Source organism: Dendrobates tinctorius, unplaced genomic scaffold (assembly GCF_039654945.1).
Source record: "Dendrobates tinctorius isolate UK_male_01 unplaced genomic scaffold, ASM3965494v1 ptg000183l, whole genome shotgun sequence".
In the NCBI taxonomy this organism is placed as follows: domain Eukaryota; kingdom Metazoa; phylum Chordata; class Amphibia; order Anura; family Dendrobatidae; genus Dendrobates; species Dendrobates tinctorius.
In genome coordinates this window covers 8,394,873-8,422,093 of record NW_027361850.1, presented here as the reverse complement: position 1 = coordinate 8,422,093, position 27,221 = coordinate 8,394,873, and the positions used below count along the sequence as shown (strand labels likewise).

Genomic DNA, 27,221 nt, shown 5'->3' with positions numbered 1-27,221 from the left:
TGTGGGACTACAGATGTGACTATTCACTCTGTATCCCTCCGGAAAACCTAAAAGGAAACGACGCACACTGAGGTAGATATGGGTCTAATGAAAGACCCGTGTCCACCTCCTACTGACACTAAGCTAAACTGAACATCCTACTTCCTGTCGGTGGGGTGTACACTGCGGAGGAGGAGCTAACTTTTTTTTTCTGCATAGTGTAAGCCTCCTAGTGGCGGCAGCATACACCCATGGTTTCTGTGTCCCCCGATGAAGCGATAGAGAAATTAGGATTATTTAGTCTAGGAAAAAGATGACTGAGGGGCGATCTAATAACCATGTATAAGTATATAAGGGGACAATATAAATATCTCTCCAAGGATCTGTTTATACCAAGGAATGTGATAGTCACAAGGGGGCATTCTCTGCGTCTGGAGGAGAGAAGGTTTTTCCACCAACATAGAAGAGGATTCTTTACGGTTAGGGCAGTGAGAATCTGGAATTTCTTGCCTGAGGAGGTGGTTATGGCGAACGCAGTCAAGGGGTTCAAGAGAGGCCTGGATGTCTTCCTGGAGCATAATATTGTATCTTAGTTATTAGGTTCTTTAGAAGTTCGTAGATCTGGGGATCTATTCTGACAGAATATAGGCTGAACTGGATGGACAATGTCTTTTTTCGGCCTTACTATGTTACTATGTTTTAACATCTTAAACTCTACTGTCTGTTATTAATTCTTTAAGACAATAGTGTCAATTGTATTTATTAGATCTGCTGTTTTCTCTGCAGCATCCAGATGCAGACACCTTGTATGTGGAAACTGTGGATGTGGGTGAAGAAAGTCCACGTACTGTGGTTAGTGGACTGGTGAAATATGTGCCCTCAGAACAGCTGGTGGGCCGCTCCATTGTCCTTCTGTGTAACCTAAAGCCTCAAAAGATGCGGGGAGTGGAGTCACAAGGCATGCTGCTCTGTGCATCTATGTGAGTCCATGAACTGTTTGATTTTGAATTGAAAAAATAAAAACAACCATCATTTCTACAAAAGGTATCTCTGCACCCCAAAAAATGAAATTCATACTGCACAATCTGAACTGTAAATTGTTCTATTGTAGAACCCTGGGAATTGGCCATTTTTTGTAGGGCTCAGAATTTATAATTGGTGGAGAAAGGTTGAACTGCTTGGACCTTGATTTTTTTTTTTTTTTTCAACCTCTGTAACTATGACTGTTGTGGTTTTCGACTATCCACACAGAGAATAGAATGTTCAAAATAAAGATACCATGTAAAGGAGTCATCCACTGCTATGTTACCGATAGGTCTTCATCAATATCGGATAGGTCAAATCAGACACCCAGCTACCCCACTGACCAGCTGTTACCCAGGCCGGCAGTGGCCCAATGTAACCAGTTTATGGAGAACATCCTAGCTGTTTAGTGGCCACTGCTGGGTAATGCACATCAACTCTTACACAAAAGACTAGGGACTGAGCTGCAGTATGGCTGTTTAGTAATGGCTACTAAACAGTAAAAAGAGCATCGGTGTTCAGCTTTATACACTTATAGCGTGCGGCTGCTGGAGTTTATAAGAGCTAATTGGTGAGGGGTGATGGGTTTCAGCCCCCTACCGACCTGATATTAATGACCAATCATAGATAGGTCAAAGTATGACAGCAGAGATCCACTCCTATGCACTGGCATCTTTATGCCTTCCTCAATAAAGTTTTTGCTGTGTTTCAGCAATACACAATGCTAGATGAGCAATCCCTGTGTATGAGAGCACCTGGATGTGATGCAACCTATGGTTCACTTTTAGAAATTCAATTGTGACAGAGAATCAAAAAATATACTGTATATATTATATATACTGTAATGTATTTTGGTTTTAGATTATGGAGAATAGGTATAGGTCTGATGTCAAACAGGATCTTAGTTTAGATCATGTAGTATGTATAAAATCCCTATGGCAGTACTGATCGTCTTTAAAGAGGACCTTTCAACAAATAAAACTGCTTTTTTTTTCTATTTCTCTTCTCTGTTGCGGAGATGTTAGCAATCAAAGTATATGGCACCAAATGAGTTAACACAAATTTGAACAAAGTTATCAGGTGATTTTTTTTTTTTTTTTTTTTTTTTTTTACTGGGGGCATGCACTTCTTCCTCCTGTATGACACTGGCCAATCATTTGTAGGACGAAACACTCTGGAGAAAGAACACATCCCCAACATAGTGTCAAGCAGATTTCTCAACGTATAAATTGTAATCACATTTATGTCTGCTGTGCTCAAGCAACTTGTTCTTGCTCTGCAGTGAGATCAGGGCTGTCATTATGTCTCACACAGGAGTAACCTGCCTGTTCAGGGCTACTGCCTGGAAGATGTAATGACACTCTGCTCTGATCTCACTGCAGAGCAATTACAAATTGAGCACAACAGACATAAGTGTGATCATTGATATATTTCTGGACGGGCAGTGTAGTGGAAAGGCATAGCTCACAGTGCTATGAAGGGAGGAGAGCTGATATAAGGGTTTGTAATGTGACTCAGCTGTACATCCCATTCATCAATATTTCACTGATGCAGAAGGCTAGACCAGGAGATCAAAGCAGTATTATTACATCTCACAAACTGAGTAACCTTCTGAAAGCTATAGTGGGGGCGTGTTACTGCCTACTTATGATTCTGCATCATACATGCCCCCCAGTGAAAACTCTTAACACCCACTTGAACTAAAGAAAGGTTAACTCATTCAATGCCAAATACTTTATCTCTGCAATGGAGATGTGAAGAATGGTGTACATGCCACTATTGCATCCTGTGTCCAGTTCAACATGAACAATTTGGTGAAAAGTCCTCTTTAACCAGGTAAAGGCTGAGGTACTTTGGGCCACAGATAATAATTCAAACCTCATGTAAAAGCTTCATGGTCCAATATTTCAAAAACTTGCTCATCGAGTGAAAATCAGTTTTAAGTGGAAGTGATCTCATAAATATTTATTCATTCTGTTCCTCAGTTACATTTAAGCTTTTCCTCCATTTATTCCTCTCAGAGAAGGAGAAAACAAACAGGTAGAGCCTCTGGACCCTCCTGCAGAATGTGCTCCCGGAGAGCGAGTTTATATCGAGGGATATGAGAATGGAGAACCCGAGGCAGAGCTTAAACCGAAGAAGAAAGTCTTTGAAAAGTTGCAGGTATTTTCCCATTTTACTCCAGATTTGTGCATTAAGGGCCCAAGTCATCATTTGCGATTTATTGCAGTCATTTTAGTTGTTTTGTTATTCACTGACAGTTTTTGTGCCAAATTCATCAAAATGGTGCTCTTTATTTTTGTCTTTTACCAGTTGTTATGCATGCCAAATTGAAAACTCCTTCAATAACCTTACTTCATTAAGAACTGGAGTGAGATGCGCCCAGAAAATGTGACATTTAGTAAAAGTCACGTTCTATGAATCTGTCTAAAACATCTGATCAAGCAAAGTTCAGGATGAAAAAAAAAGAGTTAAAATAGAAAGACCATTTAAAAAGTGGCACAAAACATAGAGTGGGGAAAAAGTATTTAGTTGGCCACCAATTGTGCAAGTTCTGCCACATAAAAAGATGAGAAAAGCCTGTAAGTGACATCCTAGGTAGACTACAACTATGAGAGTCAAAATGAGAAAACAAATCCAGAAAATCACCTTGTCTGATTTGGCAAGATTTATTTAGCAAATTATGGTGGAAAATAAGTATTTGGTCACCTAAAAACATGCAAAATTTCTGGCTCTCACAGACCTGTAACTTCTTCTTTAAGAGGCTCCTCTGTCCTCCACTCATTCCCTATTGTAATGGCACCTGTTTGAACTTATCAGTATAAAAGACACCTGTCTACAACCTCAGACAGTCACACTCCAAACTTTACTATGGTGAAGACCAAAGAGCTGTCAAAGGACACCAGAAACAAAATTGTAGCCCTGCTCCAGGCTGGGAAGACTGAATCTGCAATAGGCAAGCAGCTTGGTGTGATGAAATAAACTGTGGGAGCAATAATAATAATAATAAAATGGAAGACATGCAAGACCACTGATAATCTCCCGAAGTCTGGGGCTCCACGCAAGATATCACCCCGTGGGGTCAAAATGAACACAAGAATGATAAGCAAAAATCCCAGAACCACACGGAGGGGCCTAGTGAATGACCTGCATAGAGCTGGGACCACCATAACAAAGGCTACCATCAGAAACACACTATGCCACCAGGGACTCAGATTCTGCAGTGTCAGACATGTCCCCCTGCTTAAGCCAGTACATGTCCGGGCTCGCCTGAAGTTTGCTAGAGAGCATCTGGATTATCCAGAAGAGTTTTGGGAGAATGTCATATGGTCTCATGAAACCAAAGTAGAACTGTTTGGTAAGAGCAAAACTTGTGTTTGGAGGAGACAATGCTGAGTTGCATCCTAAGAACACCATACCTACTGTGAAGCATGGGGGTGGCAACATCATGCTGTGTACATGAAAGCATGAATGGGGCCATGTATCGTCAGTTTTTGAGGGCAAACCTCTTTCCATCAGCAAGGGCATTGAAGATGAAATGTGGATGGGTCTTTCAGCATAATAATGATCCCAAGCAAGGATCAAGCAAACTGCCAGGTCCTGGAGTGGCCTAGCCAGTCTCCAAATCTCAACCCCATAGAAACCCTTTGAAGGGATTTGAAAGCCCATTTGTCCAGCGACTGGCTGAAAACATCACTGCTCTAGAGATCTGCATGGAGGAATGGGCCAACATACCACCAACAGTGTGTGCCAACCTTGTGAAGACTTACAGAAAACGTTTGACCTCTGTCATTGCCAACAAAGGATATATAACAAAATACTGAGATTAACTTTTGTTAATGACCAGGTACTTATTTTCCACCATAATTTGCAAAATAAATCTTGCCAAATCAGACAAGGTGATTTTCTGGATCTGTTTTCTCATTTTGACTCTCATAGTTGTGGTCTACCTATGATGTCAATTACAGACCTCTCTCATCTTTTTAAGTGGGAGAACTTGCACAGTTGGTGACTGACTAAATACTTTTTCCCCACTGTATAGAGAATAAGGTAAAAATACTAAAGCCACTAAAAAGCAGCAAATAATTCCAGAAAAGTGGAGCAACAGCAGTGGTGAATCAGGTGTTTATTTGCAATCTTTCATCAGATCCTTGGTTAATGCCATAACACTTTCTCTTCCTGTCTGCAGGCGCACTTTAAAATCTCTGAAGATTTGTTTGCTCAGTGGAAAGAAAATAATTTTCTGACTAAGCTGGGGTCTGTGACCTGTAAAACACTACGAGGGGGAAATATTAGCTGATTGCAGCCACCTTATTCCATCCAGTGGCTTGGCCATCATCATTCACTTCTTTGTGAGAAGAATCGGACCTGAAGACAACGATTACATGTCCTGCTATTTATATGAATAGGTGCATGTTATGGAGGCTGCATCTGCCCATACCATTCCTGCCCGCCTGGTCTTAACCATTGTATACTGTCATATCAAATAAACACTTATCTCATTTATTCTTGTGTTTTTCTGATTAATCTCCATAAAATGACACAGATTTGGTAACAGCATTTATAAAAAGATTATACAGATTTTCAATCAAAAGCAAATGGCAAATATATATCATTAACTAAAAGCAAAACCTTATTTTGGTCTCTAATATTAGGGCTAGGCCCCCAAAAAGTCTACATTTATACAAAATCAACATTTTGTTCTACCAGAAAGAATTACATGTGGATACGTTATAGTTACAACCCTCCTTGTGCTTATTTTATACTGCGGACATTCTGAAACATTCTTCAATTACAGGGCTTATACACTATTGGACAAACCCTTGCTTAATCAATTCAACGCCCCACAGAAAATGAAAATAATGTATACCTGCCTCTTGCAATGCAGTATCAGTGATGTAGGGGCTGCAAGGGATGGAGTGACTTTGTTGTGTCACGTGACCGCTGCTGCTAATCAACAGGTGCTGATTGACTGCTGCTCATCGACATTTATAAGACCAGACATCCGATGTGAGGAAATAGTAAAGGCTGCAGCTGGTCAGTAACGGCAGTGCCCACATCGCTGGGAAATAAGTATACACTGTTCATTTTCTATCGGGTCCTAAATTCATTACAGGAAATTTATCACCAGATTTTTGCTACCCTATCTGAGAGCAACAATTTGTCGGGATAGAGACCCTGATTCCAACGCTGTATCACTTACTTTGCTGGTTGCTGCAGCTCTGATTAAAAACAGTTTTATCCGCTGCACATCTAGCAGCTCTCTTAATGCCGAACTCTGTATAACCAAGCCCACACCACCGATTGGCAGCTTTAGCTGACCACTCTCCATAAGCAAAAAGCTGCAAATGAGTGGTGTGAGAATGGTTGGACTACCTGGCAGCATTCCAAGTAGTCATCCAGTAATTTCTCCATTTGCTGATAAAATAATGAATTTATAAAAAACTACAACAATCAGCTCAGTAAGTGATACATTGCTGGAATCCAAATCTCTGCCTCTACATTATGCTGCTCTCTTAAATAGCACAAACCTGAATAACAGGTTCCCTTTAAAGGGAACCTGGCAACCCCCCCCCCCCCCCAGGCGTTTTTAAGTAAAAGAGCCACCTTGTGCAGCACTAATGCTGCATTCTGTCAAGGTGGCTCTGTTACTTAGCTTCCGTTCCACCGCAGAAATATTTGTTCAAAAATACCTGAAATTTGACAGGGGGGCAGGTCTTTCCCCCTCTGACAGACGCCTCGCATCCATCAGTCATTTGGCTCCGCCTCCTCAGTGTTCTTTTGAAATGCTGGCGCCTGCGCTGTACTATAGTTTCATGGGCATGCGCAGTTAGCGCTGCCCGACGTGCCCGTGCTCTCAGATCACATCCTGCCCTTCATATCGCGCGGCCACAGAGCCCACAGTCGCTTATGATTTATTCACACTGCGGGGCTGGGAGTCTTGGGCATGAGAGCCGCAGAGAACTACTGCGCATGCTCATTCCCAGCCCCGCAGTGCGAATAAATCATAAGCGACTGCGGGGCGGGATCTGTGGCCGCGCATGGTTCTTTTACTGAAAAACGCCTGTGGGGGGGGGGGGGGTTGACAGGTTCCCTTTAAGCAAGGGTTGCCCACTAGCAGTGGTTATCCAGTAGTGGACAACCCCTTTTAATTTAGTGCCTCTACAGCCGGGTGAGACATCACACCTGAGAGTAAAGGTTAAATACAGTATCCAGGACACATTCCAATATATAACAGACCACCACAAAAAAAAAAAAATTGTATTGTAGATGCCGACAAGATTTCCTTTACATCACAGCTAGGCCTAGGCCACTACAGGCAAACCAGACGAAGCATAAAAGATGTATGCTTTCATACAGTATATAGGTAAGAAAGGCAGTTTGATAAGCTTTAAGGCAGTGCGGTGATTTGTATTTAACCAGTCCCCTCAGGCAAGCATCATTCTGCGGAGCATGAACGACAGACAGGACCGAGCTGTGTGCGCACACTGCCTCTGGTACTATGCTGCAAATCAATAGTGTAATTAGCTTGTCACGATCCAGCAGATCACTGGACATAAATGCGTTTCTTTTGTCGCTTTCTATGTCACGGAACGTGGCTATTGTGCACTTATTAGATTGTCTATTGAAATATACGTTTCAGGTCAGCAAGCCGTGGATATTATAAGCGATCTGTGCTTTACTGCTCACTTATCTTACAGTATCGTGAGAATGTGCTTAGAATTAACACTGAATCATAAGGTGCGTATTCTAATCTGACACAAGTGGTGTAGGGAAACAATAGACATGTCAATGGTAGGTGTATTCAGACAGTTAAACTACGTGTTTCCGATATATGTTCACACTGCGACAAGCATGGTATTACAACCAGGAAAACCCCTTTTTAAATTAGTAGTTCCACTTGTAAAATTAATGTAAAGATGCCTACCAAGTTAGGTCTCCCGGCGCTCACATGACATGGTTATGCTAGAGTAGCCCTGGAACCCATCGGTGGCCGCTAATGGGCTGCTGCGCTCTCGCTTCCTTCGGATGAATGAGAACACAGCAGCCCAATCGCGACCACTGATTGTTATGCCAATGTCACGGGAGACACAGCGGTGACATCGTTGGAACGGTGCGGGAAGTGAGTTTCTGTTATTTGTAATTTACAAGAGGGACATCTTCATTTAAGAAGGGGTTTCCAGGGAATGGACAACCCCCTTTAAGTCCAGTAGGTGGAAAGCTGTCTGCGTAAAATTCACCATTCATTATTTCTACCCCGACCTTGCTCAATGGTGTGCTTGTCCAGATTAGATTGTGGATTCAGTAGGTACAATGCTATAGCAGCGGCTTAATAAACTAATTTGCAACATTGCTAACATAAGTAGAAATTCCCACAATGTATGTAGGCATCTAAGAAAAGCTCTCTGGCTCTTTTGTAAATGTCGGCTAACAGGAATGACTCCCAAGTATAAAATGAGTTGAAATACCAGAGGATTGCACTGTAGCTGCGGCATTATAGAAACAAGTGCTGATTTCTAACATTACATTGTGCAGAACTCTAAGCTTACCAACAGCATTAAATGACCTTCAAACCTAAGAAAACAGCAGGAATGAGACATTTATGTGTACACCTAGAACCTTTTCCTAACTGCTCCAGCAGATCACTGTTTTTAAATAACATTTACACCAGAAGAAAAGGTGCAGTACCGTAGGTAGCCGCCACAGTGTACAATACTGGCTTTCCACCAGATGGCGCTCCAATCAAAGTTCTTCAGCTGAACCAATACAGTAGTAGAAGATAAGGAAGTCATAAAAATGAACTTCAACACAGTCGGTGCTTTAAGACTCTCTATATATACACAGTTAAGGCAATTGTTGTGAGTCCAGCAGCTTCTGGGGGTCTTGTGGAGCATCAGAGGATCCCTGAGACAGCAGAACCCTGAATATTCCTTGTGACTAGTTTAGGCTGAAAGAAAGGAAAAAAGTATGTATAAGTTCTAGTTGAGCATTTCATTGACACAATAACATTGGTAATGAAAGAGAGCCTGTCCCGTCCAGAAATGTTGTTTATCTGCAGATAAAGGGTTAATCTGGATGCAAATAAGACAAACCGTTTACAGGAGCAGCGACCACAGGGAGAAAATGAAAATCTATTCTCCCTACAATTGTTCCACTCCAGTCATCGGGGTGGTGCAGGTCCGTTACCTCTCACTGCACAGTGATGGGGAGTGATTACAGTGAGCGCTGCCTCGATCACAACTGAGCGGCTGAAGGGAGAATAAAACATCATTTTCTCCCTGTGCACTGATCCAGTAAGCTTGTCAAATTATCTAAACACAATTTAACTGTAGATTACCCCTATGTCTTTAGGTAAATAGTGTTTCTGGAAATGACCCTACAAATGGCAAGACTACAAACCCTGCAGGATATTGGGATCTTTTTGAGCCTCACTTACCATTTTCGGTAATAAGAACTTTACCAACATTACTAATACGATACAGATTTGTATCACTAGTAGGACCTGATAAAAGTTTACACAGACCACAATATCTTAAAGAGGGGTAGAGTTTTGTGTTGAGCGAACGTTCTCAGATAAGGTGTTTTCAGTGCACGCTCAGGTGCTAACCGAGTGTCTTCGGAGTGCCCAAAGAATACGTTCGAGTCCCCGCACCTGGATGTCTCGTGGCTGTTCGACATCCGCAACAGATGCAGGGATTGCCTGTTTAACAATCCCTGCATGTGTTGTGGCTGTCGAACAGCCGTGAGACATCCAGGTGCGGGGACTTGAGCATATTATTCGAGCACGCCGATGACACTCGGTTATCCGAGAATGTTCACTCATCCCTAGTGGAGTTCAAATATATTTGTCATGGATACATTTCATCAAAAGTTTGGATTCGCCACGTCCCATCCAACTTTAGTGAAACTGGCATAAAAACGCTATAAGTTGTTGTATTTTTGTGTAACTTGGGAGTTGTACAAAAATGTGGCAGTGTTTCGGGATGTTTGATGCCGGAATTCTTGCGCAAACGCATTGATGAATCGGGCTCTTCCTGTTCTGTACAGTACACTTTTCGGCAGCAATAGACTGGCTCTGACTTTCTACAGAAGAGATTTGTTGTCACACTCTGATCTGAACAAAGGTCATTTTAAGGGGAGGAGGAGGAAGCGAGCTGTGACTATCACCTATTGTCAATATCTAGCTTATAAAGTGGTGTTTCTGTCACTGTAATCCTGCCTGTAAGGATAATGACTGCTAAATGTGATCTGTACAGCACAGGAGGTATAGGACTAGTGTTAGGGCCAGTGGCCAATGTGAAAATTGCATGATTTCTGGTTTTTAGATAGTTAGCAATTTGGAAAATTGAACACACAAGGGTGATGTGTTGGAGTGGTTTGCAGTCTTTTGTATATGCTTATCAGATTGTTAAAAACAAGCAGAAGAAGCATCTCATCTGTATTTAATTTTCTCCATGAGAAGACACCGTTCCAGTGAATAGGACGTGTTATATCCCATTCATATGCTCCAGAAAAGATGTGTACTATTTTTTTTTGTCCAGACAAGTGAAAAAAATGATCCACAAGATGAATGAGCAGATTGCAGATTCAGCATAAAAAAAAGCTAGAGATTAACCTCACTGAGTGACAATGGGGCTAATTCCCGTACCGGTTTGCCAGCATATCTTGGTGCATTTCCACAGCAGGGTTAACCTTGGAATTCTGCAGTGACTACACTTGTAAATCATGATTATGAGAGCATACCCATAACTAGATAAATAATGAAATTGAAACTAAGCACAGAGATGGTGTGAGTATACAGAGACCAGTCAGCACAAGAATGGAGACATGTCACCCTGAAAGCTGCAGCATGCTCCAGTTATAACATACTAGTGTGAACACATCCGTACGCACTGTGCAGATCCCCATTCAGTGAGTAACAGCTGTAGCCGGGGACTGCAGAACTGTGCTGTTCTGTAGAATACGGCCGCTGCACTTTGCACGTGTTTACATCCAACCGCTGCCAGAGCAAACAAGAGCTGATCAGTGCCGGACTCCACCATTCTCATATTGATGACCTAGCCTATGGAAAGATCGTCAATACATTTTGATCAGACAGTCCCCTCAATTTACTTTTTAAGAATACTTTTTCCATGTCTAGCATTTTAATATGATGAGGCTTAGTTTCACATTTCTTTTAAATATCCACATTTCTCATTGTAAATCCCTTTCATTATTATTAAAATAACTATTCATATTATAATTACCTATTATTCATCTGCTGCTTACTCTACGTATAATAGGGTTCTAGTATGACTACTCTACCTCTGATTTCTACACATTAGAGCCATGTGCACATGGTAGGGTGCAGAAGCCACGAGGCTCCCTATTCTGAAGGTGTAAGCAGGCACAAAAGCGAGTATTACATTTTTCTCTTCGCCAAAATTAGATAAGAAATAACAAATCAAAAGCATTCATAGGTACAAAGGAAGCACCATGCACTATCTTGGCTCAGTACAAAAAGTAGCCATAATTCTGCCTTGTGCATATGCTTGAAAACTTGGATCAACCTTTACTATTTCCATAAAAGTAAGTTAATACAAATCTCAAATTACCTTGTTCCGTCTGGCTTTTTTGTTGTTGGCTTTGGCCTGCCTGGGTCCCAGATGTGACAGCTGCTGTAGTGGAAGGAGCTAATTCTGTGTCTCTGGGTGTGAACGCGCTGCCACTTGTGCTGCCAGTTGAGCTTGGAGGGCTTGTGGGAGTCCGAGGTACCCCAACTGAAGGTTTTCTTGCCACAGGAGGGGGGATCTTGCTGGGTTTCCTCTGTATTGGGGGTTTTTCATCTGGACTGCGAGGGCCTCCATGTGTTTTAGGCTCTGCCACTATGTCTTTCTTCAGCGATGATTCTGCATCTTGTGATGTTGGGGAGTCAAATACAAACTTCTTTGAACTCCGAGCAAACACAAAACTGGCGGCAGAGGCTGGTGATCTGTATGCAGACGGGGATTCTGGTGGTTTCTGTGGTGAAACAGGAGGTGCTGTTGGGCTTTCTACTGGGGATGAATCTGATCCCAGAGGGGATTTTTGTGACAAGGATTTGCGAACAGGTTTTTGAGGTGCAGGAAGCCCAGGTAGTGGTTGAGAGTATGGACTCTGTGGAACCCTAGCTTGTATTGATCGCAAACGAACCATCTGCAGCAAGGATGGGGTTACTATAGGTAAATTTGCATCTTCTTTCTGTGCAGCTACAGTGCTCTGACTGGTTACTGATTCTTTCTTGGTAACTGGTGCAGTGACTGGCTTCCATGAACTTGACTTGGAAAGGGGTGATCTTACTGCTTTTGAAAAAACTGGGCTAGTAACGGCAACAGAAGATGGCACTTTAGGAACAGAGGATTCCACAATAGTTGATGGCACAGTGGTTCCAGAGGATGTAGTGGTATTTTTAGGTTCTGTAGTGGTTAGTTTTTCAGTAGATTCTTGCGGTACAGTAACTACAGGCGTTTCTTTGGGCACACTGCTTATAGTTGAGGCTTGGCTAAAATGTGGCTTGTACATAATAAAAGCATCTCCATTAGTAAATTCAGTATCTGAAGTAACAGGACATTCCGCAGTAGATTCTGAAGAAGGAGGTACAATTAAGTCTGTGTTCTTTGTGTCTAATGGAGGCACGGGAGCAGAATCATTCTCTGTCACAAGTTCATGCTCTGAAGGCTTGGAATTTAAAGGCACCAATTCAGGTTGCAGAGCTGCAACAACAGTCAAATATTCCATATTGTTAGAAGTGGACACGGGCATTTCTGCTTCCAGCACAACTGATTTGTCGTCAGCCTTGACGCTAACCTGTTCTGAACTTGGAAGTTCAGTTATTAGTTCACCAGAAGGTGGAGGGAGAAGAAATAGCTCATCATCAGGAGGTGGAAAATCTGCCATGGATAAGTCTTGAATATCAGAAGTCTCTGGAGGAGGGGGAGGCCAGAAGGCTTCTTTCTGTGCAGCGTCTTCTTTTACTGACTGTGTAATATCGACATCTGACTCAGATTTTCTAGAAGGAGGAGGTGTGGGATGATGAGAAGGTGGTGACGGTGGAGGAGTTACAGCTGTTACAAGAGGGTCTGCTGCACTGGTGGGTGGTGGGCAAAAAGGAGCAGGTACACTTGGATGTGGAGGAATCAGGTCTTGTCCCTCTTGATAACCCATAGAAGAACCAGCTCTAGCGGGGCTGACAAGAAGAGTGGAAGTATTCTCAACGGGAGACGTAGAGCGCACAGACATGTTTGCTGTTGACTTAAGACTAGACCTCTCTGGTTTTGGTGGTGTTTTCCTACGAGAACTTGGAGACTCCAGAAGAGATCTTACAGGCATTGTTGGTGTTCCACTTTGGCTGGAGTAGCCACTTGATGGAGACATGGTTCTATCTGAACGACTTGGAGAATTTTGCTTTGGTCCAGCCAAAGATGGTAAAAATACATCGTTATCAGATGAACCTCTGTCTGTTCTTGGCACCCAAGGGTCTTTGCCATGGTTGGTCTTTGAAGGTTTTTTATCAGGCCTAGGGGGAAGACCTAATTCTTTCTGCTGTTGCAATGAATAGGTACGTGTAGGAGGTGGAGGAGCCTTTTTGCTTTTTCGCAATGAAACACTACGCACAGAAGAGCGGCCACTGCATAAGCTTGCAGCATCTGAACCATCTTGAGTTCCAGTGCTGGGGGCAGGTGATGCCCTACCAGTGCTTAATCCAGACTTCTCGTTTGCTTCTAAAGTATTATCACCACCTCTAGAGGAAATAGTGGAAGAATCTGATACTATTGTCTCTGTAGATTGTGACCGACTCCAGTTATCACTAGATGAAGACATGCCTCTCCCCCTATGCAATGAGCCACGAATTGAGGCTGGGCTGGCTGTGGCAAGACTGCATCTGCTCAATGTTCGAACACTTGACCGACTCAAGGCAACTACATCAACAAGAGGAGGAAGAATTGCATTTGGTATTATTTTGGACATGTAAGTACCTTGAGGTGATATGGACATAACAGGGCTTACAGGGTCACTTTGAGGCGAGTTTGTGGTCATTCCAGGGACAGCCAGAGACTTTGGGCGCAGGACCAGTGGTGAGAGCTTAGATTCAGATTTCCAACCAATGCAGCTGTCATCATGATAAACCTTGTCTATGTGTTGTTGTAAAGCAGCTTCTGTCTGGTCAAGAACAGCCAAGGAGATGTGAGCTCCATCATGTAGCACTGAAGCAGGTTTTCCATCTACTGTAGGGATAACAACGAATTCCCCCTCAAGTCCTTGAACCCCATTTGCTACTGTAATTTCAGCACACTTTTTTTCCAGCAATTGACCGTTTTCCCTGCGAAACAACTCATGGATGCCACGATGTGTTGATGAGGGTTTAAGTCCTTTGAAGGCAAAAGAGAAAGCAAATAAGCTCCCGATTGACTGACATTTGGACCAGCAGAATTGTTGCGCTCCTGGCCTGAACTGAGGCAACTTTGCCTCTTTAGCATTGGAAGAACAGTAGCACTGAACAAACCAAGTTAAAAGAAAGCCACTGTGCTACAATGTAGTATAATTAATGGGAAGAAAAGGGTGCAATGAGCCCCACTCACCACTACTTCATAATTCAGGAGCAAAAACTGGATGCAGAGATACAGGCAGATTTTTCTATGTTGCTTCTGGTGATGTCCATGAAGAAATTCTTAAGGTATCTATGCAAACAGCTCCGGATCCTGATGTTGTCTTATCGATCAGCGTTGCCACCAGGTGGCTCCAGATGTGATGTTTTTATTGAAGTGCTTTTTAAGTCATGTTACTCTCGTATACAAATCTTGTGGATTCGCACTATGATTTTTTCATCAAATTGATTTTTGCTGCTTACTTTATCCAAGCAATCATCAGGATCCAAAGCTGTTTGCATGGACAGCTGACTATTTCTTCATGGACTTCACCAGTAGCAAAATAGAATAATCTGCTGGTATCTCTACATCAAGCTTTTTCTCCTGAACTATGAATATACTGTGAATATAAAGAAGGTAGCAAAGTGGTTTTCTTTTAACTTGGTTTGATTAAAAGACTTTCTCGTATTAAAATGCTGTTGTTCCGCTGAATTGTGATCAGGATTGAAGTGGCAACACAGAGTCCGCTCAACTGAGTGCAGTCAACTTCAGTGATGTGCTTACCAGCACAATAGGGATAAAGTGTGTAAGCAATGTGTATATTTGGCCACCGTTGCTAGACTGATAAAGTGGTCGGTCCCCTAGGCAACAAGCTAAACGAACATAAAAAGAAAAAGCAGTAATTATCCAAATTTAAAAAAAAAAAAAAAAAATTTTTATTGCTTTCCAAATTACCCACCTTTCAAGATGCAAATGACCCTTTAATGTGACCCTTCATCATGCAATAAAAATGTCACAATAAATGCATATTGCATAGTTAAAATAGTTGATGTTCTCAATTGTGTTCTGTCTGGTGCAGTTCTTATGATTGTCAGGTTTTTTTATGCAAATAAAATGACTGTTTGCATTTTCTTTGCACAATGTACCCTAGGAGTCTGAAATACTCCCACTGCTCAGGGCTGATCCATCTTCAGGCAAGTGTGAATGTCTCAAGTCTGTTCTTTAATAGTCTGAGAAGCTCCCTGTGGACTTTAGTGGATCATCCCAGAGCAGGAGAGTGACTTCCAGGTTTCCAGAGCACTCCGTGCATAGAGAATGCTGACACTTGATTTAAACACATGCAAGCAGAAAAATAAAAAAGGAGGGCACTAAAAATTTAATCTATGCACTTTTTTATGATATTTTTTTTGTGAGATGGAGTGTTGCTTTAATTATTATATTTCATTCACAAGTTTTGTTTTGTTTTTTCCAGAAAAAAACAGTAGGTCAGATATGAAAATATAAAGCGCACTACAGAGTCGTTTTTATGCTTTTTTTCACACTTTTGGCTATTTTTTTACATTCTTGCCATTTTTCCCCCAAAATCAGCCTCATCCTACATGTGGGGTTTTCTTTTACATTTTCTCATAGGCTTCTCAACAGATAAATATGTATGGTAAATATAATTTTGCATAACACTTTCCTCTTTTGTTGTTTTTTTTTTTTTTTTGCATTGCCAGTTCTACTTTTTTTTTTTTTTTTTAAATGAAGTCTTAGTGGCCTCACAAAGCTTGACATGTTTACTGTTAATTTACTCCAGAATTTGTACTAAATGATAGTGCAAATCTACACTGGCTTATAGCTGGTACATATTTGCGATGTTCATTTTCTTACCAATCTCTGTATTCCTGAATTATCAGGTCCATTCAGGTCCTTCAATTGTACCAGCTGACCCGTACTCTGACTCAGAGCTACGCAGCCTCTTCACTTTGGACTGAAAATCCGTTCCTCTTTGTGCATTTTCTATAAGAGTCCTGATGTGAACCTCTTTGGAAGACGTAGACAAAACTGGCTTCTGGTCCACACATCTGAGACTGTCTGGTAACGTGAAACAATTCAAGGACCGGAACAGTGTTGATAATGCAGGTAAACAATGGCTGGTAAAAAAATATCACAACCATGCACCAGATAAACATTACCAAATGGTAAATAAAATTCTGATAATGTCTCTCGAAACTATTATTTGGTAATTTAACTCTAGCCATAACTTTTTTACGGCATATAGTCTTGTCGTTGCTATAGAAAGAGCAAACAATATCTGGAACGGGAAAATATTATTTTGTAAAAATATATATATATATATATATATATATATATATATATATATATATATATATATATATATATATTATATATATATATACACACATACACACACAGTGGGTACGGAAAGTATTCAGACCCCTTTTCATTTTTCACTCTGTTTCATTGCATCCATTTGGTAAATTCAAAAAAGTTCATTTTTCTCTCATTAATGTACACTCTGCACCCTATCTTGACTGAAAAAAAAAAACAAATGTAGAAATTTTTGCAAATTTCTTAAAAAAGAAAAACTGAAATCTCACATGGTCATAAGTATTCAGACCCTTTGCTCAGTATTGAGTAGACGCACCTTTTGAGTTAGTACAGCCATGAGTCTTCTTGGGAATGATGCAACAAGTTTTTCACACCTGGATTTGGGGATCCTCTGCCATTCTTCCTTGCAGATCCTCTCCAGTTCCGTGAGGTTGGATGGTGAATGTTGGTGGACAGCCATTTTCAAGTCTATCCAGAGATAGTTGGGTTTAGGTAAGGGTTCTGGCTGTGCCAGTCAAGAATGGTCACAGAGTTGTTCTGAAGCCACTCCTTTGTTATTTTAGCTGTGTGCTTAGGGTCATTGTCTTGTTGGAAGGTGAACCTTCGGCCAAGTCTCAGAGGTCCTGAGCACTCTGGAAGAGGTGTTCATCCAGGATATCTCTGTACTTGGCCGCATTCATGTTTCCTTCAATTGCAACCAGTGTTCTGTCCCTGCAGCTGAAAAACACCCCCATAGCATGATGCTGCCACCACGTTTCACTGTTGGGATTGTATTGGGCAGGTGATGAATAGTGCCTGGTTTTCCCCACACATACCGCTTAGAGTTAGCACCAAAAAGTTCTATCTTCATCTCATCAGACCAGAGAATCTTATTTCTCATAGTTTGGGAGTCCTTCATGTGTTTTTTAGCAAACACTATGTGGGCTTTCATATGTCTTGCACTGAGTAGAGGCTTCCGTCGGGCCACTCTGCCATAAAAGCCTGACTGAAGGAGGGGCTGCAGTGATAGCTGACTTTGTGGAACTTTCTCCCATCTCCCTACTGCATCTGTGGAGCTCAGCCACAGTGATCTTGGGGTTATTCTTTACCTCTCTCACCAAGGCTCTTCTCCCACGATTGCTCAGTTTAGCTGAATGGCCAGGTCTAGGAAGACTTCTGGTGGTCCCAAACTTCTTCCACTTAAGGATTATGGAGGCCACTGCGCTCTTAAGAACCTTGAGTACTGCAGAAATTCTTTTGTAACCTTGGCCAGATCTGTGTCTTGCCACAATTCTGTCTCTGAGCTCTTGGCCAGTTCCTTTGCCCTCATGATTCTCATTTGGTCTGACATGCACTGTGAGGTCTTATATAGACAAGTGTGTGCCTTTACAAATCAAGTCCTATCAGTTTAATTAAACACAGCTGGACTCCAATGAAGGAGTGGAACCATTTCAAGAAGGATCAAAAGGAAATGGACAGCATGTGACTTAAAATATGAATTTCTGAGCAAAGGGTCTGAATACTTATGACCATGTGATATTTCAGTTTTTCTTTTTTAATAAATTTGCAAAAATTTCAACATTTCTGTTTTTTTCAGTCAAGATGGGGTGCAGAGTGTACATTAATGAGAAAACAATGTACTTTTTTTTTAATTTACCAAATGGATGCAATAAAACAAAGTGAAAAATTTAAAGGGGTCTGAATACTTTCCGTACCCACTGTATCTCTAACCCTAATGAAAAAGACCAATTTGTATTGTTGTTCATTGTGCTGCCAGAGTAAATGTACTATTTATATGTGTGTGCAAAAATATAAATATGGGGATGTTACTATTGTGTTCAGCCTCCCATCTAGTTTTTCATTCTTCCCATCAGTTCACAGGGATTTTAGTAACGAGGTTTCCGGTTTGTATTGTGAAATGAATGCCTAAGGCTCATGGTGTTATGAAACTGTACCTCCATTATGACAAGTTAACTCCTTTCCTTCCTTTGAAATACCAAACCACAATGTAAGAATCACAACGTGTTACTTGTCCTGTCCAAAGCTTCTAACCCAAATGTACCAAAGTGTGTAAGTTACCAAGTTCTGTAGCAATATGCTGCGGCACTCCCACTACCGTAGCTCTCTTCTCCTTACGCTTCCTTCCTGCCCTGTTAGTTGGAGTTCTGGGCGAGTCATAAGGTCTAAATGTGGAACCTGGAAAGAAAAACAATGGGAAGGAAGGTTACAAGCTTCAAGGATTCTGTAATATTAAAACCAAAAAGATCCCTGAAAGCGTATGTGCTACTCATATCTACATTTCTTGTGTTCTCGGGGCTCAGCACTGCAGATATGATACCGATACATTTCCCACAATTAGAGGGTAAGAAACTTGGTTTCCAAATTAAATACTTCACAATCTGACAAAAGATCTGACCAGAGCATGATAGAGCAAATTCCCTGGTTTATCTCATGCACTAAGTGCTTCCAAAATGTTCTCACCTTTGCGCTGGATCATCTCTGACCGAACAAACATTGCATCATCGGTGTTTTCTGTGGTGTAGGAAAGCGAACGAGCGCGGAAGCTACTGCCATTTGTGTCAGGTGTGGGCTGTGGAATTGAACGTGAAAGGAAAATTACAAGGGAGTCTTAACCGAACATATCTATACTTATGATGCAAGGAAGTTACCGTACTAGGCACCTAGAATACAAAAATGAGTGCCACAGCACTAAGTAACCCAACTACACTATAGTAAGGAACTGTTAATAGGGGTTATTATATTTTGCTTCTTAGAGGGTTTCTGTCAGTAGGGCCAACCCTCCTGATCTACATGTCTCACACTGGTAACGCCACATTTAGTTTAAAATAAGCTTTGGAGGCAGATTCTCAGGGAGACCTATGTCCGATCCATAGATCTTAATCGCTTGTTTAGATACTAAAAAAAAGAGATTTCTCTGGAATAAGACATCTGATCGTAGATATAAAGGCATAATTTTATTCATCTTTCTATGACCTACATGTCAATATAGACTGCTTTGGATGGTTCATCTTACTGACAGATTCCCTTTAAATGCAAAATCGGGCAACTTTATAAATAGCCTTTATTACAAATTCCTAACATATTCACATTCCACTGTAACTTTACAATGCAAATTTTCCTGCACATTTATAGTGAAATCTAGGAGCAAATCCACATGTTTTAGGCTGGGTTCATACTGCGTTATGGCATTCCGTTAGACAGACTGCGTTACACCGCGGCATAACACACAGTAACACAGTCTGTTAACGCTGCCATTAACCCCTATTATCGGGCGCATCGCCAACGCATGCCATAATCTGCATGTGCTAGCGATGTGCAGTCATTCTGTGACGGAGTCTCTGACACGGGCTGCAGCATCTGAGGCTCCGTCACCGCTAGCGCTGATGAATCATCTGCGCTAGCGGTATGGCATGACGCGATCGCGTTATGCTATAGCGTTAACGCAGCATGAACCTGGTCTTAGATGAAGATTCATTGCTGATTTTGCTACGATTTGCCACAAATTTTGTCCCATGCATTGTAAGGGTGAAAATCTGCAGCATAACTTTAAAATCCACACTGCACGTCTTTATAAGCTACTAGCTGAAGAGCCCAGCGCTCCCCGGGCTTAGTAACTAACTAGTCAGCCAGAGCTACCGGACTACTACCCCTAATATCACACATCATCCCGTCAGCCAGAGCTACCGGACTACTACTACCCCTAATATCCCACATCATCCCGTCAGCCAGAGCTACCGGACGACTACTACTCTCAATATCCCACATCGTCCCATCAGCCAGAGCCACCGGACTACTACCCCTAAAATCACACATCATCCCGTCAGCCAGAGCTACCGGACTACTACTACCCCTAATATCCCACATCATCCCGTCAGCCAGAGCTACCGGACGACTACTACTCACAATATCCCACATCGTCCCATCAGCCAGAGCCACCGGACTACTACCCCTAATATCAAACATCATCCCATCAGCCAGAGCCACCGGACTACTACCCCTAATATCCCACATCATCCTGTCAGCCAGAGCCACCGGACTACTACCCCTAATATCCCACATCATCCCGTCAGCCAGAGCCACCGGACAACTACCCCTAATATCCCACATCATCCCGTCAGCCAGAGCTGCCAGACAACTACCCCTAATATCCCACATCATCCCGTCAGCCAGAGCTACCGGACTACTACCCCTAATATCCCACATCATCCCGTCAGCCAGAGCTACCGGACAACTACTACTCATAATATCCCACATCGTCCCATCAGCCAGAGCCACCGGACTACTACCCCTAATATCAAGCATCATCCCATCAGCCAGAGCCCACCAGACTACTACCCATAATATCCCACATCATCCCGTCAACCAGAGCCACTGGACTACTACTCCTAATAACCCACATCATCCCATCAGCCAGAGCCACCGGACTACTACCCCTAATATCCCACATCATCCCCTCAGCCTGGAGTCAGAACCAGAGTGATGAGTGGAACGGTCCTAACCTCCATAGTGGGGATCCCTTTAAGAGAGGCCTGGCGTCAGAACCAGAGCGCTGAGTTGATTTGCCCTGACTTCCATACCAATGATCCCTTTAATAGAAGCCTGGGGTGAGAATCAGAGCACTGAGGGATTTAACCTAGCTTCCATACCGGAGATCCCTTTGAGAGGCCTGTGGTCAGTACCAAAGCGCAGAGTGGATTTTCCCTCACTTCCGTACCAAGGATCCCTTGAAGAGGGGACTTGGGTCAGAACCAGAGTGCTGAGTGGATTTGCCCTGAATGCATACCATGATCCCTTTAATAAGAACCATGGGATCAGAATCAGAGCGCTGAGGGATTTGCCCTAACTTCCATGCAGGAGATCCCTTTAAGAGAGCCTGGGGTCAGTACCAGAGCATTTGAAATCAATTGCTCTGACTTCCATACCGGAGATCCCTTTAAGAAGGGTCTGGGGTCAGTACCAAAGCGCAGAGTGGATTTGCCCTAACTTCCATACCAATGATTGCTTTAAGAGACCCTGGGGGTCAGAACCACAGAGCTGAGTGGAACGGTCCTAACTTCCATACCGGGGATCCCCTTAAGAGAGGCCTGGGGTCAAAACCAAAGCGCTGGATGGATTTGCTCTGACTTCCATACCAATGATCCCTTTAAGAGGGAAGATGTGCCTATAGGATGGAGGATGTGTGATGGTATATGGGCACAGGAGGGGGGATTCCTTTCTGTCTATGGCTAAATAGAGCTGTAAGGGGTGCAATAAGAGATAAAAATAAAGCATTTAGAGAATTAAAGCAAGTAGGTAGTGATGAGGCATTAAATAAATACAGAAAATTAAATAAATTCTGTAAAAAGCAAATCAAAACAGCAAAGATTGAGACAGAGAGACTCATTGCCAGAGAAAGTAAAAATAATCCCAAAATATTCTTTAACTACATAAATAGTAAGAAACTAAAAAAATGATAGTGTTGGCCCCCTTAAAAATAGTCTGGGTGAAATGGTGGATGAGGATGAGGATGAGGAAAAAGCCAATATGCTAAATGACTTTTTTTCAACAGTATTTACACAAGAAAATCCCATGACGGATAACATGATCAGGGATAAAATTCTCCATTAAATGTCACCTGCTTAACCCAGCAGGAAGTACGGCGGCGTCTAAAATTCACTAAAATTGACAAATCCCCGGGCCCGGATGGGACACACCCCCGAGTACTGCAGGAATTAAGTACAGTCATAGATAGACCCTTATTTTTAATCTTTATAGATTCCATAATAACAGGGTCTGTACCACAGGACTGGCATATAGCAAATGCGGTGCCAATATTCAAAAAGGGGACAAAAACTGAACTTGGAAATTATAGGCCAGTAAGTTTAACCTCAACTGTGGGTAAAATCCTGGAGGGTTTTCTAAGAGATACTATACTGGAGTATCTGGAGAAGAATAACCTCATGACCCAATATCAACATGGGTTTACAAGGGACCGTTCCTGTCAGACTAATCTGATAAGCTTTTATGAAGAGGTAAGTTCCGGACTGGACCAAGGGAATGCAGTGGACGTGGTGTACATGGACTTTTCAAAAGCTTTTGACATGGTGCCACACAAAAGGTTGATACATAAAATGAGAACAATGGGGATAGGGGAAAATATGTGTAGGTGGGTTAAGAGCTGGCTCAGGGATAGGAAACAAAGGGTGGTTTTTAATGGAGCACACTTGGACTGGGTCAAGGTTAGCAGTGGGGTACCACAGGGGTCAGTTTTGGGCCCGCTTCTTTTTAACATATTTATTAATGACCTTGTAGGGGGCATAGAGAGTAGAATTTCAATATTTGCAGATGACACTAAACTCTGCAGGGTAATCAATACAGAGGAGGACAATTTTATATTACAGGAGGATTTATGTAAACTAGAAGCTTGGGCTGATAAATGGCAAATGAGCTTTAATGGGGATAAATGTAAGGTCATGCACTTGGGTAGAACGAACAAGATGTATAATTATGTGCTTAATTGTAAAACACTGGGCAAAACAGTCACTGAAAAAGACCTGGGTGTATGGTTGGACGAAAAACTCACATTTAGTGGCCAGTGTCAGGCAGCTGCTGCAAAGGCAAATAAAATAATGGGATGCATTAAAAGAGGCATAGATGCTCATGAGGAGAACATAATTTTACCTCTATATAAGTCACTAGTGCGACCACTCTTAGAATACTGTGTACAGTTCTGGTCTCTGGTGTATAAGAAAGACATAGCTGAACTGGAGCGGGTGCAGAGAAGAGCGACCAAGGTTATTAGGGAACTAGGGGGTCTGCAATACCAAGACAGGTTATTACACTTGGGGTTATTTAGTTTGGAGAATCGAAGGCTTAGGGGTGATCTTATTGCAATGTATAAATATATGCGGGGACAATACCAAGACCTTTCTAATGATCTTTTTACTCTTAGACCTGTGACGGGGACAAGGGGGCATCCTCTACGTCTGGAGGAAAGAAGGCATACTCACAGACGCGGATTCTTTACTGTAAGAGCAGTGAGACTATGGAACTCTCTGCCATATGATGTTGTAATGAGTGATTCCCTACTAAAATTTAAGAAGGGACTGGATGCCTTTCTTGAAAAGTATAATATTACAGGGTATATACACTAGTTTCCTTAATATTGCGTTGATCCAGAGAGCTAGTCTGATTGCCGTATGTGGAGTCGGGAAGGAATTTCTTTCCCCAATGTGAAGCTTACTGTTTGCCACATGGGGTTTTTTTGCCTTCCTCTGGATCAACATGTTAGGGCAGGTTAGGACAGGATATGGGTTGAACTAGATGGACTTAAAGTCTCCCTTCAACCTTAATAACTATGTTACTATGTTACTATGTGCTCTCTGCTCCTTTCAGGGGGGCAGACAATGGCTGGGAGCTTATGTTCCCAAAGATACTATATTTCTCCCACCATGTCAGTGTCTGCTGAGATGTTGTCAAGTGGGAAAACTGTTGGTCATAGCAACCAATCACACCTCAGCTTCTTTTAACCAGCTCTGGTGAAATGAGAGATGCTTAGGCCTGTTTCACACTTCCGTTTTTGTGTCCGCCAAACGGATCCGTTTCCGTTTTTTTGACGGAAACTGATGCAAACGGATCCGTTTTTTTAAAAACGGATCCGTGTTTTTTGACGGATCCGCGGTAACCGTAATGGAAGTCTATGGGACAAAAAAACGGATCCTGCAAAAAATGGCGGATCCGTTTTTTTACGGAAAACAACGGATTTTGATGGATTTGAAAAAACGGAAGTGTGAAACAGGCCTTAGTGATTGTTTGCAAGAAAAAATGTTGCTCATAGCAACCAATCACAGTTCAGCTTCTTTTGAACAGCTCTGGTGAAATGAAAGATGCTTCATGATTGGTTGGTGATACACACACACATTCATTTTTATATATAGAGATTGTATAGTTGAGATTTGTTAAAATGTCATCCATTGTGCTGCTACTGTAATACAATGCAGATTTTCCATCCAGATTTGTATCTGGCCCATCAACATTCCTGAACTTTTTCGCTGCTGGCTGTTATGCTATTTCTTGCACATATTTAACCCCTTAAGCCCCAAGGGTGGTTTGCACGCTCATGACCGGGCCAATTTTTACAATTCTGACCACTGTCCCTTTATGAGGTAATAGCTCTGAAATGCTTCCATGGATCCCGGTGATTCTGACATTGTTTTCTCGTGACATATTGTACTTCATGTTAGCGGTAAAATTTAATTCAAATATCTTGCGTTTATTTGTGAAAAAAACGGAAATTTGACGAAAAATTTGTAAAATTTTGCAATTTTCCAACTTTGAATTTTTATGCCCTTAAATCACAGAGATACGGCCCACAAAAAACTTACTAAGTAACATTTCCCACATGTTTACTTTACATCAGCACAATTTTGGAACCAACATTTTTTTTTGTTAGGAAGTTATAAGGGTTAAAAATTGACCAGCGATTTCTCATTTTTGCAACACCATTTTATTTCTACGGACCACATCACATTTGAAGCCACTTTGAGGGGTCTATATGATAGAAAATACCCAAAAGTGACACCATTCTAAAAACTGCACCCCTCAAGGTGCTCAAAACCACATTTAAGAAGTTTATTAACCCTTCAGGTGCGTTACAGGAATTTTTTGAATGTTTAAAAAAAAAATGAACATTTAACTTTTTTTCACAAAAAAAATATTTCAGGTCCAATTTTTTTTGTTTTACCAAGGGTAACAGGAGAAATTGGACTACAAAAGTTATTGTGCAATTTGTCCTGAGTACGCTGATACCTGATATGTGGGGGGAAACCACTGTTTCGGCACATGGCAGAGCTCAGAAGGGAAGGAGCGTTGTTTGACTTTTCCAATGCAAAACTGGCTGGAATTCAGATCGGACGCCATGTCACGTTTGGAAAGCCCCTGATGTACCTAAACAGTGGAAACCCCCCACAAGTGACCCCATTTTGGAAACTAGACCCCCCCCAAGGAACTTATCTAGATATGTGGTAAGAACTTTGAACCCACAAGGGCTCAAAAAACGTACAGCGGCACAATTAAAAAAATCATATTTTTTCCACAAAAATGATCTTTTCACCCCCCAATTTTTATTTTTCCAAGGGTAACAGGACCCTAAAAGTTATTGTGCAATTTGTCCTGAGTACGCCGATACCCCATATGTGGGTGTAAATGACTATTTGGGCGCATGGCAGAGCTCAGAATGGAAGCAGCGCCATTTGAACCCCCCACAAATGACACCATTTTGGAAACTAGACCCACCAAGGAACTTATCTAGATGTGTGGTGAGCACTTTGAACCCCCCAGTGCTTCACAGAAGTTTATAACGCCCGGGCGTGAAAATAAAAAAATCGTATTTTTTCCACAAACGATCTTTTAGTCACCAATTTTTTTATTTTCCCAAGGGTACCAGGAGAAATTGGACCCCAAAAGTTGTTGTCCAATTTGTCCTGAGTACACCGATACCCCATATGTGGGGGAAAACTACTGTATGGGCACACGTCGGGGCTCGGAAGGGAAGTAGTGACGTTTTGGAATGCAGACTTTGATGGAATGGTCTGCGGGTGTCATGTTGCCTTTGGAGAGCCCCTGATGTACCTAAACAGTGGAAACCCCCCACAAATGACACCATTTTGGAAACTAGACCCCCCCACGGAACTTATCTAGATGTGTGGTGAGCACTTTGAATCCCCAAGTGCTTCACAGAAGTTTTTAACGCCCGGGCGTGAAAATAAAAAATTCATTTTTTTCCACAAAAATGATATTTTTGCCCCAAATTTTTTATTTTCCTAAGGGTAACAGGAGAAATTGGACCCCAAAAGTTGTTTTGCAATTTGTCCTGAGTAGGCTGATACCCTATATGTGGGGGTAAAACACTGTTTGGGCGCATGGCAGAGCTTGGAAGGGAAGGAGCACCATTTGACTTTTTCAATGCAGAATTGGCTGGAATTGAGATCAGACGCCATGTTGCATTTGGAGACCCCCTGATGTGCCCAAACAGTGGAATCCCCCCAATTAAAACTCCAACCCTAACCCCAACACACCCCTAACCCTAATCTCAGCCCTAACCCTAGCCCTAATGGGAAAATGGAAATAAATACATTTTCTTTTAATTTTATTATTTTTCCCTAACTAAGGGGGTGATAAAGGGGGGGTTTGATTTACTATTTATGGCAGTTTTTATATTTGGCAGCTGTCACACGCTAAAAGACGCTTTTTATTGTAAAAATAATTTTTGCATCACCACATATTGAGAGCTATAATTTTTCCGTATTTTGACCCACCGAGTCATGTGAGGGAATTTTTGCGGGATGAGCTGACGTTTTTATTGGTATCATTTTCGGGCACGTGATATTTTTTGATGGCTTTTTATTCCGATTTTTGGAACGCAGAATGAACAAAAACCAGCGTTTCATGAATTTCTTTTGGGGGGTACGTTTACACCGTTCCGCGTGCGGTAAAATTGATAAAGCCCATTTATTCTTCGGG

General features: G+C 42.0%; 2 protein-coding genes across 3 annotated transcripts in view; one reads left to right on the top strand and one right to left on the bottom strand.

The window, feature by feature from the left end:
• Nucleotides 1–5,508, top strand: part of YARS1 (tyrosyl-tRNA synthetase 1) — a 98,229-nt gene extending 92,721 nt beyond the window's left edge. For both annotated transcript variants that reach the window (XM_073552011.1, XM_073552012.1), the window contains exons 12-14: nt 766–959; nt 3,024–3,165; nt 5,192–5,508. In XM_073552011.1, coding sequence (XP_073408112.1) covers nt 766–959; nt 3,024–3,165; nt 5,192–5,302 — 447 coding nt within the window. In that variant the 3' untranslated portion in view covers nt 5,303–5,508. The remainder of the gene's footprint in view (nt 1–765; nt 960–3,023; nt 3,166–5,191) is intronic.
• NHSL3 (NHS like 3) overlaps nt 5,112–27,221 on the bottom strand; it is a 57,285-nt gene continuing 35,175 nt past the window's right edge. The window contains exons 4-7 of the mRNA XM_073552006.1: nt 19,182–19,290; nt 18,780–18,896; nt 11,598–14,390; nt 5,112–8,950 (exon numbers count right to left, since the gene is read on the bottom strand). Of these exons, the coding sequence (XP_073408107.1) occupies nt 8,946–8,950; nt 11,598–14,390; nt 18,780–18,896; nt 19,182–19,290 (3,024 nt within the window). The 3' untranslated portion in view covers nt 5,112–8,945. The remainder of the gene's footprint in view (nt 8,951–11,597; nt 14,391–18,779; nt 18,897–19,181; nt 19,291–27,221) is intronic.